Genomic DNA, 14,640 nt, shown 5'->3' on the forward strand with positions numbered 1-14,640 from the left:
ATACCTACTGAAACAAATTTAGGGCATAGACAAAACATTGCAATAAGACACGGGGTGGAGCTTCCTATATAGTTGGTGGGGCGGCTGCCCCACCAACTTGGTATTTTGCCCCACCAATAAGTGTTTTGCCCCACCAACTTCAGCTGATTTCTAAGACTTAGTTGCCTTACAAATTAATATTTTTCGCATTGAAGAGCTTTGGAATGTCTGTTTAATGCAAAATATTATATCTGTAATGATAGGCATTGATTCAGTGTGGCATTTTATTCAGCTTCATAATCAGACATAGTGGGTTTGACGACTTTTTGCCCCACCAACTTCCCTTGAAAAACTCCACCCATAACCAGACGTTGTCATTTTGGAATGGGCCTATGAATAGTGCTTGGCCTATCCACCTGTGTGCGTATAATGAAGATATATCTTCGAACCCGAACTTTCATCCCTGACTCTCGATCTTCACGAGACTGAGAGGTGGTAATGAGATGTAAGCCCTAGAGATATAAGAGATGTTATGTAGCAGCGGCCACAAAGACTGTGGATAGGCGATCCACTGTGGATCGCCTTAATAGTATATGTCTATGGTTATTCCAAACCAGCCAATAACAAGCGTGCCCATCCAGGTACAGCGGTATGTATTGTTTACTTATTACCCTCCAGGTAGACTGTGCCGCCTAGCACAGAGGCGTCGCGGCACAGTCTACCCTCCAGGCACGACGACAAACGCTCAGTGATCGGCCCGAATAGGCGGAGACTGCAGTGCTGGTGTTAGCTGCATCGCTGGGTAGGTAGGCTGCGCCGCAATACACGAATGCGGCCGGTGCAGTCTACCTGTACAAGTGGTGAGGGCGAGCGAAATGTCAACCGTGGACACTGGATAGTGGACACTGGAAGTGGACAGTGCAAGTGTCCACCGTTTACTGTCCAGTGTCCATTCGTAGTTATCCAATGTCCAGGTCATTGTCCGTATGCAAGGTGTGTCACGTGTGTAGGTTTGGTTCCGCTTGGATGGAAAAAACATATAAATACTCGTACCTATATCACAAGAAAATAAATGCGCATCATTTGTGTATGAAAATGGCACATCTTCTGTCTTCTGCCTTCAATAAGCTCTCCCTATCAATAAATGTCACGTCAACGGCTGTGCAACTTTGGTCCGCTTCAGAAAAAAAACAAATCCGCGGGAATCAATTATGGCGTGTTACTTACAGCGCCTCTGACCGAGGCGCTGCATTACTTTGACCGAGCTTAGTCCTGACCACTTAGTCCTGTCATTGACCATGCGCCCGAACACTGTCCTGTACATCAGTCACCAGCCGAGAAGTGGACACAATCTTTTTGGGGGGCTACATGTGATTTGTAACTTATCTGTACACGCGAACAATTTGGAATCCCACGGCGACTTCCTTTTGAGCATATTTATGACACAGATTAGGGATGGGAGCAAAAAATAAGCAAATAAAAAATATACAGCTAATTAAATTATAATAATCTTAAAATTCAAAATGTAGAAGAAGTACCTATTACAAACAAGATATCATGCGAGTACATATCCATTGATGACCAATCAATGCCTACTTTTACTCAAATGCTGAACTTTTAGGTATGGGACGTTTTTTATTTTGCTGAAACTTTGCGTTCGAAATAAAAGCTGTGCTTGAAACTATTGATGAACTGTTTCTGCATAGTTTTACGAGCTACGAGAATAAAATCATAGAATCTTAGCTTATTTTGAAATATGATCCTCACACAAGCACTGGAAAAACCCGATAGAATCATTATTGGTCTCCGTCTCATTAATAATCTCAAAGATGAACCTTTAAAGCTTCATTCTACCAAAGACCCTGTTCGTTCTCGGATGAGTTACATTGTTAATTGTTGGGTGAACTACCTGATTTCAAATTGCAATACTTGCGCGTCTTTGCAAGTGTAACTGTGTAATTATTGGAGTTAAATGTGTGAATAATTGTCGCTTATTGAAGTCTTCCCAGGAATCGTATTGTCACATACTTGCTAGAGCTCAAGCGATAATGCAGGTTTCTTTCAACTGATGTAATTTCAATTTATCACTTTAGCGACGAGAACCCAGAAGCTGCAGAACATCTTTGCGCAGGAATGTGCTTATTTTTATTGTAGGTAGGTACTACCTAACTAGATATCTAAGGCAGTTTATCACTGTAGGTATTGAGATGGTGAATTTCATTTGACTAAACACCTGCAAATACGGTCCAAAATTACACTGATTCTCATTCACTTTGACTCCGTACCCTGCAGACGGCAGTCTGAGCCCCGGATTCTCAGCTTAACGAAAAAGGCAATTGTCAATAAGAGCCCCGCTCGCCAGCGCGGCGGTCAAATGGAAATTGTGTCCGAAATGTGAACAGGATGTCGTTCTAAGTGGTCAGCCCCATTTCGGTGACTTTTAGCCAATTTGTCTCTCAAATGTCAGACTTCAAAGTCCCAATCAAAAACATTTTTCCAGCGTCTGTCATTGGAAAATGCCCTAGTGAATTCCTCCGGCGAAAACACTGCATTTACCGCGATGTCGTAGGTCGTAATCCCGAAATTGGCCGAACGCCGTCCGCCTCTGCCAGTGGTCAGACTTCTGGCCAGTCATTTTCTCACATCCCTCCCTCTCCCCACCTCCTCTAACAAGCTAATTACGTCGGGGGCCTCGGCCGCGCCGGCTCGGCCGCTGATTGGCCGGCGGCTGCCGGTGGGCGGAGCCTGCACGATGACGCGCAGCCGCCGGGTAATAGGCCAGCGTATGGGCGGCCGGCCGGAGCCGCCGCCAGATTTAGAGCTAGTTTGGGTCTCGCTCGCGGAGCAGTGGCAATTACTCGGGTTCGAGCAAGCCTCCCGGATCGGCGGCTGGTCACTAGGTCGTCTCAGCGCCGCTGTGCCACCGAGCAATCAGGAGCCGGTTGCGTGCGGACGGCCGCCGCCAATCACACCAATTACAGGTGTTTAATTGTATTTACTGAGCGGCTGGCGTGTGCGGCGCTACCACGCGCGCGCGCAGCGACCTGCTCTCGGCGGCCGGCCGGTGCTGGGGACAGTGAGTCGCGGACCGGCGCGGGACTGACTGGTGTCGCTGCTGCTGCTGCTGTTGCCGTTCGCACCGACCAGCGCGCTTCTCCGCAGTCGGCCGCCGCGGTCGGACGATGATGAACGTTCTCCAGCCGGATCGTATGTCTGTGGGGCCGCAGGGGCTGGCCGGCGGCGGCGGCGGCGGCCCGCTCGGCCCGGCCGGCCCGCCGCCGCTGCCGACTTTTCCGCAGCGCTCGCCGTTCGCCATCCAGGAGCTGCTGGGGCTGAACCAGGACCAGCGGTCGCCGGTGTCGATGGCGGCCAGCCTGCCGCCCCCGACGGTGCCCTACAGCCGGCCGCACTTCATGTCACAGGTCAGTAGAGCGGTCAGGACGTCCGTCCGCTTGCATGGAAGACGTGGAGACGGGGAGGAAAGGTTGGGACGGTTGGCTGTCGGAAATTCAGTTCAGCAGCCTCGAAGACTGTGCAAGCGGCATTTACGGCCGCAAGCGTTTTCTAGCTTCACTGGCTTATGAACGCCAAATATCTTGCTGTGAGGTGTACACTGTGCACACTGCACAGTGAGTATGTAGGGTTTGGAGGAAACAAAGAATAGCATTCTACTATGTCGTCATATTTCTCTACACTTATTTTGTTGTTGTTCAAGTCGAGTGAAAAATTAGTTTCTGCACTCATTCAATTTTAGTAAGGAAGTATTTGGTGTCAGGGGCCGAGCTTCCCATACTGTTGGTCGGACGACTGTCCCACCATCTTGTCATTTTGTCCCACAAATTGAGACGTTTTGCCCTATTAACGTTAGCACCTTTGCAGGACATTGCAAAAGCAATCTTTTTTTCGCATTGAGGATCTTTGCAATGCATGTTTATTGCGAAAGATTATCTTTACAATGAAAGGGATTGGTTCAGTCTAACATTTTATTCAGCCTGATTATCGGACATGCTGGTTGAGTAACTTTTTGCCCTACCAACTTCTCTGGTAGAGCTACACCTATGATTGATGCTGGTTGATATTAGCCGTTTTCACGACGGGCTATCCGGCGAATGCACCTGATTTGACCAAATCTGCACCTAATTTCTTTTACAGCAAATATCTTCATTTTATGAATTTATTTCAGTGTTTTAATCGATGATGCTCTCTGATAATATGACAAAGCAGGCATATAAGCAATTGGTGCAACCCTAGCTGATAGCTGCTAAGAGACACACTGAACCTGATTTGACCAAATCTGCACCTAATCTGCACCAGATGTGCACCAAATGTGTACCAGATGGCCGCGTGAAAACGGCTATTAGAATGCGTACTGCATGTGAATGCTACTCATATTGACTTCGTTTACTGGCGTAAATGGCCTTTAATTTTCAAGTAACATGGAACTCTTTTCTGTCTCTTTTTCAGTTCCGTAGGTTTACCGAAGTGGCCAAAGCCTATCACACACTGTACTCATAATTCAGCGTTTTTGAATCAAGGAATTACCTTTCAAGAACATACAATGCGGAATGGGACGTTCAAATTTAGTCTAGATATTTCTAAGACTTCATTTTATCTCATAACGACGTAAATACATGCTCATAGAAAAGATAACATTTTATAGCATAGGTAAGTACATGACAAAAGAACACCACATGTGTGCCTAATGTTTGATTAAGCAGGAGGTCGTCTTTCGAAAGCCTAAAGCGATTTTTATGCATGCTTCATGCGTGTGGCTTTCAGCGAGGAAAACCTAACATACAAACCTCAAGGAAAGGGACTAATGTTACCGAGATGACCCTCGACAAGAGGAGACAACGAATAAAGGCGAACGAAATGTGATGACGTTGAGCTGTAAACCAGATGCAGCCCTTGGACTTTTTTTGCACAGAAGGCCGCCGCCATGGTAACAGATCAAAATGACGCAAGATGACAAGCGCATTACAGAACGATGCATGGGCATTTAGAGGATATGCTGAACAATATGATTTATGAAAACAGTGCGCTTGTTTCCCTTGCGCAAAACAAAACGATTTGTTTTCCTTAGGGGCGGGAGTATCGATTTAAGTAAAAAGAATGATGAAACAAAATATTAGAAGATATCTATAAAAGTGTTGTAAAATATCATTTTTTCAGTCAAAGTTCAGAAAACACATCTATGAGGACTTCATTTTACGCTATGCTAATGCGCTTTTTCGATAAATTTACACATTGTACATTAGCAAGTTTTATTCCAACGATTACCGTGTCTGGTTCTGGCTGGTTCGCGAAAAAGAGATATAACATTTCTACCCAGAAACAAAATAAATTATGCTATATAATTGAAGATGCGTGACTGGTGACATCAGAAGTTACATCAATGTGATTTGATTTCTTTCCTCTCATATAGTGCTGCTCATTAGCAAACTTAGAACATATTATAGTCATTCGTATGTATATCACTTATTTTGCATCTGAATAAATAAATAAGTTGAGCTACCACCGTAAGCTCGACAAATATTTTAGTAAATGCTCAGTCGAATACCAACCAATATGTCGAAGTTTCATAGGTTATCCGAATATGAGTGTGATATTCATTCAAAAGAAAATTTTAATTTGCTTTTGATAGCAAAGATATATTTTCTAGATAAGTAACTTTTTGAAGATTGTGTGCAGCCTGCCAACGAAATCATTATGTTCTTCTGGCTCTGGTAAATTAATTGACAAGCATGCCGACACATGAGGTTGTGCTCAAACGTCAAATTACCACACTTGGCGTCAGAAATGGTCCACTTCAAAAGGTAATCATTTTAGCATTCTGTAACCGAGCATTCTGAAAAATGGCGAAAATCTAACAGAAGTAGGGTTGAGGCCAGCCTGGTAATTTCCATCAGCAGTGTGAACTGACGAATTATTGTCAGTAAATTCAGTTACAGGGACGCCTGGAGACATACCGCAGTTCCTAGAATGACACGTGCTTCCTCGTGAAAGGGACACAAGTGTCACGCGGCAGGGGACACACAACATGTGAGCAGTTCTCTCCTGTAACTCGATCCCGACCAAACTGACAACACACACACACTGAAAGTTCATCATTAAATAGCGCCGTTTTACATAATGACCAAGAGACTGCGTGAAGTGGTGCATTTGGTTATTTATTTAGTTATTTCTTTACAAATTGCGCACCTCAGTGCAGGATGCAACAACGTTAACCCTTACCAGTACAGTGTCAAATTACAAAATTCCGTGAACAAGCAATGCTGATTATAACGCAAGAGAAAACAACCAGCCGTTAGGATAACCAAGACTTAGAAAGGGGCTGGGCTAAGCAATATGACAATCTTTTAAATTCTGTCACTGACCACTTTTAGCGATGCACTCGTTATTCAATGTGTTCTTTCCAGCAAACTACAACTGCAAGGGATTGACGTATAAAAGAATAAAAGGATTGTTAATAATAGCCGTTTTCACGACGGGCTCTCCGGCGAATGCACCTGATTTGACCAATTCTGTACCTAATTTCTTTTACAGCAAATATCTTCATTTTATGAATTTATTTCAGTGTTTTAATCGATGATGCTCTCTGATAATATGACAAAGCAGGCATATAGGCAATTAGTGCAACCCTAGCTGATAGCTACTAAGAGACACACTGAACCTGATTTGACCAAATCTGCACCTAATCTGTACCAGATGTGCACCAAATGTGTACCAGATGGCCGTCGTGAAAACGGCTAATATAATGGCACGCCTTTGCTCTATTCGTGCGACATCGAGCTAATTATGCTGCAAAATGGGATCATCGATTATATAGCAGTTACAGAGAGTATCTCTCCATGGACTATTCGAGCATTATTGTTGATAGGTGCGTGATTGCTTGTCATTATGTGCAGCTTCACATGTAGTAGGGGCACCGTGCATGTGCTGAGATCTAGCACTCATGGCAATGATGCCTCGAATCGGACTTGACAATGGTATCTTCCAATCGATGCTTGAGATGATGCGTAAATCGAGCCGTGTTATTTAGGCATTTATTTTTTACTTGCCAGTGTTCACAGTAGGCCGGTAAGGGCACACGGAGAAGAAATGAAAAGAAATGGTTGTTAGCTTACAGCTCTAAAATATAATGACCAAACATAAGCGACGAGTGAGTCAATGTACTTGGAATAACTGTAGGCTAACATTGGCTAACATTATCCCAGAGTTTTGCACAACACTAAGGGCAATGGACGATCACTGGTAGGCCTCAAGTTACATGTTTGAGCCACGTTTCCCAATTAATGAATCAACGCTACAATGGGACATTCCCAAATGCGGTAGACATCCTCAGAAATGGGCGTTTGTTGTGTGTATAGGTGATATCGCAGAACACAGAACACAGGATCTGCCTGACCTTTGAACTGCAACAAAACCGCTACCTTACTCTGTGAAGAAACGATTGACAATTAGACTAATTGTATTGTAGCGAGAAGTCCAGCAAATGTCAAAGCCCTGATGAACCGCACTGGTCACTTGGGGATCGTGGTGGAATGGACGGTTGTGTTTGCTCCATCGGGTCAATGCCGACACTTACGAGTGCTGTATCAGTGAATCGATTGCTGGCAGGGGAGCTAAAACACTGTAAGCATAAGAATAAATCATGATAACCTGTTAATTAAGTTATACTCCTGACACACCCCTGATACCCTCTTCCTCCACAGCCGAGTTTCGACCAGCTCAACTCGATGGCTACGTCCCGCATGTATCAGGCGGCGGCGGCGGCGGCCGCTGGCTTCCTGCCCTCAGTCAGCATGGCTGCCGGGGTGCCCGGTGGCCATGCGCCCACATTTGGCGGCTTCGACCCGCTGCGGTCCATGGAACAGCACACCGCGCAAGGTGAGACCTCGGCGAGACGCTGGGGAGGCACGTGGGAGACTCAGGGGAGATGGGAGATGTGAAGAGTGTGGGGAGATGTTTGGGATCTGAAGGGCAATGCTAAATGGTGTGGGGAAATGCGATGTGGGGTTTCGGGAGTTTTGGAGGCGTGTGCCACTGTGGGGAATGGGGACTTCGGACGATGCAGAAATACCAATTTATGCCACTGAAGTTTTCGCAACTACCCCCAGTCATTTGAGCAAACAGCTCTCGAACTTGCTGAGTTAATAATCAACCTGGATTCATCGAAATGTTTGTTTCCCTGACAGGTCTACTTCAGGGGAAATGCGATAACTGCATCTTGCTATTTATTAGGTGAAATGGCTAAGCCACGGGAAGTCCTTATTTCTTATTGCAGTCCGTGATTCCCAGATGAGGAGATGGGGAATGCCTCTGTTGGGAACTCCTGCTTTATAGCTACGAAGTGAGTTTGGTATTTACGAATTCGAATACATTGGTAAACGTCATTTACATCACCATATCCTATGCCTATCACGCATGAAACATTATTGATAAAGTCATTAATAAATTGTGATGGAAATCAGATTTACATGCAAATTTCAACAGCAAAATGAAGTGAATAACAGTAAAAGCCATTTACACATTCTGCTATGCAGTGCCTCCTTCTCTGGACCATAATTACCAACTCGCGGCCATGCGCCGTCAGCTAACACCTCCCTGTCGTGACTGCCGGCTTGTCATCGGCTGCTTATCACAACACAAACACCGCTCGTGGCGTCACAGGTGCCTGCTATCCTTCTCTTAGCTGCGGTCGAGCTCATCATCGTGCCATCTCGTGGATTTGGCCCCCACCGCTGACTGGACATAACACCGGCAGTAATCCCCATCTTTGATCCATCCGCGCTACTTAGCATGTTGTGTTGAAGACCAGCAGTGTGGAGAGACGTTTTGAGGGTGAATTTATTAAGGCTGGGGAAGAGTGAGATGTGGTGATATCATTGGAAGCAAGCTCGGTGGATTCCGTTGCAGACGGTTATGCAATGTCGTGTGCATATCCGATTTCCCGTGTTTTTGCCGTATAGGTATAATGCCGACACATTGGCACTTTGTGACGGAACCAATCTTGGGTGCTGTGTTACGTGAACCAATGCAGTTATGCAAGTGATCATGAAAAAGAGTTGAATTTGTTTCTTTAATGAGAACAGGTGATAGCGTTATCATATAATCAGCGAAATATCATTGATTCTTAGCTACCTTCTACATCAGACAAATGTTCCTTTGTGCGCATGTTTTTTATTATGATGCGCATGCCAATAATAACCAGCCTTTGACTTTCACCCATGTGGTGGTAAGGTAGTCTTCATTCCTCCCTCCCTTCTAAAGCTGCCCCGAGAGGCTACCGCCCCACTGATCCCTCGAGCTCACCCCCGCCCTTCCGTCTGCGTCTGACCAGCGCCGGGCACCGCGGCAGCACCAATAAAAACGTCCCCGTAATGGAAACATGCAACACGTCAGAGAGCGCCGGTCGGACTCTCTCGCGTGCCGACCCTCCCCGGGCCGGCCCTCCCCCGAAATCCGGCCCGTCACCTGGAGGCGCGTAATTATTTTGTTTCGATCGATCGAATCCTAGCACGCAACACAACCTCCAGCGGCGGCGCGCCCCGGCCGTTAGAGTTGCGGAGTTCATTGTGAGCGATGAACTAAATGCGGACTGACCGAGTTCATCACCTCTGCGGGTGGACGGTCTGATTTTTTTACGGTCTATGGGTGCCATCTGAGCGCGGAGCGTTTGAGTTAAAACTCGATCAGCGTATCGTCTGAGCTTACCCATGATCGACGGACCATTGAGTTTACAGTGTTTAGCAGCATGGTGGGTCGTACTTACATACGTACCTACTACCTATTAACCTTTGAAAGCCGTTTGACCTCTCAATACATGATGAGTGGAACCTGCAGGGCTTAAATGAGCGAAGGTGTTCAGTCTAGATTGGGTAAGGCTATAAGCCGATGGCTGACTTTGACCAACGAACCGAGCAAAACTAGCCAATCTCAGCTGCCAATCTGAAGCTACAAAGCCAATCTGAGGCAGATGGTTGGTCAGAATACAGACTCAATATCGAAACCACTCGAGCTGAAATTAACACATTAAGATTTCCACCCAGTCTGCAAGCTGCAATATTGCACTGTTCGCGTTGCAAAATCAGCTTTCAATGGTAATTACGCTTTCAGCGAGCACGGCTCATCCCTTGAGCTGCATAGTCAGAAAGATTGCGTGATCAGCGGGATTGGTCTGCCGACTGCCTCATTTGGGCAGATGCACTTAGCGTGAGGCTCATGGCAGCTGAGCCGCGTGTGGTTTTCCTCAATACCGCTGAACCCCGGGCGGCGGACGAAACTGAGAGTTTGTGGCGGCATCCGAGGCTGCCCGGTCAGACTGCCAGTTCCCACATCCTTCGGCTCATTGCACTGATCTGATAAATAGAGGAAAACGGCGCACATTTGCGATGTGTTTCCGGGATCGCCATTAAATCTGGAGCATTGTGATACATAAAATCGAAAGCACAGTGTAAACCTGTTGAACAAACCCCCACCGGAAGCATTCACCCATTTCACTCAACTTTATGTAAGTGTGTGGTCGCTTAAATTCTGATTGTCCATCATTAAATATATTTTTCGTCTGTATTACACCAAAAATCCAACATAATCTCCCACCACATTATGCCAATATAGCAGATTAGCCAGCTGTCAGCGCCTTCCTGGTCAGCCGTTCCTGATCCTGCTGCCAGCGATTTCGGAACCAGCTGTCGAACACCCGACATCAGTCCCCCAGTCAGCCAACCCTATTTAGGCCGAGGTGGAGCGGCCTCGCAGCGCTCGACACGCCAAACCAGGATTACCTACGCCGCGTCGGGTCGAAACTCCGAAAGGCAATTTTCTCGAGCATGTAAATCCGGGCCGCTAATGCCTTGTTAAAGACTGGCCGGCCACCTGGTGGGTAATGCAGCGCAGCTAAGCGGATGCTGCAGTGCTGCACATACGAGAGCGAGTTCCGAGAAGCTGACGATGCACTGGCTCCGAGGGCGAGCGGGAGGGGCGAGTTGAGTCGGCGGGTTGGGTCGGCGGGCTGGGTCGGGAGGCTGGGTCGGCTAGCTGGGTCGGAGAGCGAGAGAAGCGAGCTGAGTGGGAGAGTTGGGTGGCAGAGCTGGGTCGCCCGGGTCGGAGAGTCGAGTCGGCGAGCTGGGTCGGCGAGCGGGAGAGTCGAGCGGGAGATGCGATGCTTCCTGGCGAGTGAGAAAGCGAGCAAGGAGAGGCACGCTGGGCTGGTAAGTGAAGACAGATGAGCAGGAAAAGCGAGTTCATACAGCGAGCGAGGAGAAGCAAGCAGGAGAAGCGATCGAGAGAGGCGAGCGGGCATCGGCTAGAGTTGGCGAGCAGGGAGAGGCAAGCTCGTCCGGCGAGCGGGGAGAGCCGGGTGGAGCTGTCAGAGACTCACCAGCTCACCGACGCGTCTACTGCCGCTCGCAGAGAGTCGCAAGTGGCCTTTGTGGCTGGATCAGCGGCTGGACTCGGAATTGCCACTCCAAACTGTCAGCCAGTCAGGGACGGATGCCGACGGCGGTGAATCAGCGAATTTACCGCGACGTGAGGCCCCGAGAAGCAAACCTGCTAACTTCTGTTTAGCGTGCAAAACTGAACATGTTAAAGTTCATTCAAGGCTGATGGTATCTCACCATGTGAACAGCTCTGTGTTATTCGCGAGCTATCTTCACTGAAGCTCAACTTGCATGTCACGAAGTTACGATGCAAATTGAAGCGGTAACAAGCTGTTGCACAGTTTAAGTTCTCATTAAAAATCCACTTCTGGTCCCAACAAAAACAGCTCGAACGCTCAATGAGACCTCTCACAGGTCTCTGATCACGGCTGCGTGCACGTGTACCGATTGCGTGAACGGTAAACTGCTCTGCTATCCAGGCTATCAGGGGGTCAGAGCGGCGCTGACTGGAGCTCAAGGTAATCCAGGCGCGCGCAGACTGCTGCCGCGGCTGACAGGGCGGCGGCGGATCTGCTGGGGCGGCGGCCTGCTCGGCTCAGGGAGGGACTCGGTCGAGCCGTTGATCGGCTGATCAGCCTCCGACTGATCCCGTTCAGAGCTCTCCACGAGCTGCACTCGCCCACACAGAGGGCGTTAACCGCTGAGGTGTGTGGAGGTAACCGCAGGCGTGAGTGGGGGACTGAGTGCATTGCACAGTGCACACGGAGAAAAGGTGTGCTGGTATAATTGTGATGCTCATGTCATCAACCGCTGGTATGCACTGGCGCCTGGTGGATGTGATTACTGGACACGTACTAAATTAATCTCTGTGTAAAACAACATACTTACCAGTTACCAGTACAAGAGATGGATTAATGCAGATTAGCCGCTGAGAAGAATGGCCGTTTTTAAAACAACAGTAGCAGCTGTGAGGCAAAGACTTCATGCACTCCGTGACCGGAACTGGGTGGGACTCCCTGTCTCTGACTCAGCCTCTGGCTGACTCAGTCCGCGCGGACTGCAGAGGGCGGTGACTGAACAAGCAGGCAGCAGTGCGGCGGTGGCGGCGGGCCGCGGAGCTTGCGTGCAGCTCGAGCGTCGTGCCGACCGGGTAATTGCTCGTGCCACCGCCCCTGAACGCCAATTATCAGCTTTGTGGAATCCGGCGCGGCGCTGGCTTTAAACTGAGCGCCGCGGCGAGTCAGTCTGGTTTCCTATCGGGTCGACCCAGTCGTGTTACACAAAGCTGGTCGATAAGTCGCTCTGGGCCTCAGCACCTGGCATGGCCCGAATCAGCCAGAGGACAAGTGACTCAGTTTAACATCCCCGAGTCATTGTGGAGTCGTGGACTTCCGTGAGACTGAAATTGACAGGACAGGATTTGTCGAAAACGCAAAAATCATCTTATCGATTCACAGGAACAGTTAAGCTCATGACCAAAAGCACCAGGAGTTCCGCTTACGTTGCATAAAATGGCTGCCGTGGGTGTTGGGCAACGCTTATGTCATAAGCTTCTCGCTCTATGATGTAATGTTTTAAGGAATTCCCGGTAAAAATTATAGGAACCCAGCAGCAAGAAACCAGTTGTCAGCGCTGCCACTACTATTACAATAATAAGACCAAGGCCCCTGCAACGCAACCTGACAAAACTATCTCCCTGTAATTTGAGCAGCCACATATCTAACATGTTGCAGCCACACTATGCAACAAGCTGCGCCAATAGAACCATCTCATTATTCCACCGTCGGCAGTCAGTTAGAGCTTTTGATACTCTTAACAATCAACGCCTTGTATCCACCTATTGCTATTGCTCATCCTAGATGACTGATGGCCGACACGAAGCCATTTCTATCTCGGTCAGTGACAAGCAGCCCTCTGCAATGATTACATATACGAGTCCTAGACAAGCCAGTTACCCACCAGACCCAAGTACACAACTGCTCTGGCGTGCATGGCGTCATGCAGGCTTACTGTAGTCCACCAGCTGTAGAAGTATGTTGCAGACCTGACGGGTGGGGCACTTTCACCTATGAATGAACTAGACGCGCGACTGACTAGCCACGAACCAAACTGCCGGTCTGAGAGTTATTAGCTTTTAGCCACATCGGGTAATACCGATCATGACACCAGGAATCCGGCGCAGGGCGGTGGCGTGGGAACACGCTCGGCCCGGCGTGGTTGGTGAATGGCATCCACGTAACAGTCTGAATGTTTGCAGGGAAATGTTTTATTCACGTCTGTATGGTGCGCCAAATTGGCCAGATAGAGCGTTACCCATTCATCGGTGGTGACAAGGGGAAAAACAAACGCGATGTGCCGTTTGTTGATATGGTGCTCAAGCGTAAAGGTATGTGGATGTTTCACGGAAAATTAGGATGAATTTATAAGGTCTGAAATGATAAGCTTGAAAAATGGAAAATGACCAGGTATTTCCAAATCCAAGCCCCATTTATCCAGACGAAGAAACGGGAAGTGACAGACATCAAAGCGAACATTTTTTAGTCATTGGAAATTTTCTTGAGCCAGACGATCGTGCTTTTCAATTTATGGCAACATAAAATAAATCATATGATAAGCTGATCCACATACCGTTGATTTCATTTTGACTGCCAAAAGCATTTAATAAAGATTACATTTTGTACTCATTGCCTATTCTTTGAGAAACTGTGAGGCAGTGTGCCCTTGTCCCGAAAGCGCAGTTCATGTTATTTCTCTATGCGTATTGCGTGCCTACATTTTCGATGCATTAAAAGACATACCTATACACATGCAGTCAAAGACTCGCCTTCAGCCTCCAGGCCCCAAGACAGACATTCAAAATGGCCTCGTTGAGTTTCCTCTCCTATTATCCTCTCCTTTCAGTTGACTTGTTTGCAGGCCCTGGTGATCAATGGTTCGTTGTCATGGCAACGTCCACATGTGAACACACCCAATCTTCTAATTATGCCGTTTGGAGTTCTGTTCCGGTGCTCTTTGAGTGAGTTTTTTTGCCGCTCTGATTCGTCATCAGAGAAACTTGTGAACAATGCGTGAGGAGTCGGTGGCCGGCGCTGCGGCTCCGTCCAAAGGGAGCAGAAAGTGCGGAAGGGAAGAGACATGACAAGAACAGACAAGGAGAAGGAGGGAGAGACATAGGAGGAGGAAGAAGGCAGAGAAAGAGAGAGGGAGAGAGAGAGAGTGAGAGAGAGTGAGAGAGAGAGCGAGAGAGAGAGAGAGAGAGAGAGAGAACAAAAAAGAA

At 47.8% G+C, this 14,640-nt stretch overlaps 1 protein-coding gene across 1 annotated transcript in view; it reads left to right on the plus strand.

Annotated features, from left to right (window-relative positions):
- Positions 1 to 14,640, plus strand: part of LOC122384128 (visual system homeobox 2-like) — a 56,490-nt gene that overhangs the window by 9,520 nt on the left and 32,330 nt on the right. Inside the window, exons 2-3 of the mRNA XM_043371160.1 lie at positions 3,142 to 3,401; positions 7,695 to 7,869. Coding sequence (XP_043227095.1) covers positions 3,162 to 3,401; positions 7,695 to 7,869 — 415 coding nt within the window. The 5' untranslated portion in view covers positions 3,142 to 3,161. The remainder of the gene's footprint in view (positions 1 to 3,141; positions 3,402 to 7,694; positions 7,870 to 14,640) is intronic.

This window comes from Amphibalanus amphitrite, unplaced genomic scaffold (assembly GCF_019059575.1).
Source record: "Amphibalanus amphitrite isolate SeventyFive unplaced genomic scaffold, NRLGWU_Aamphi_draft 000182F_arrow, whole genome shotgun sequence".
In the NCBI taxonomy this organism is placed as follows: domain Eukaryota; kingdom Metazoa; phylum Arthropoda; class Thecostraca; order Balanomorpha; family Balanidae; genus Amphibalanus; species Amphibalanus amphitrite.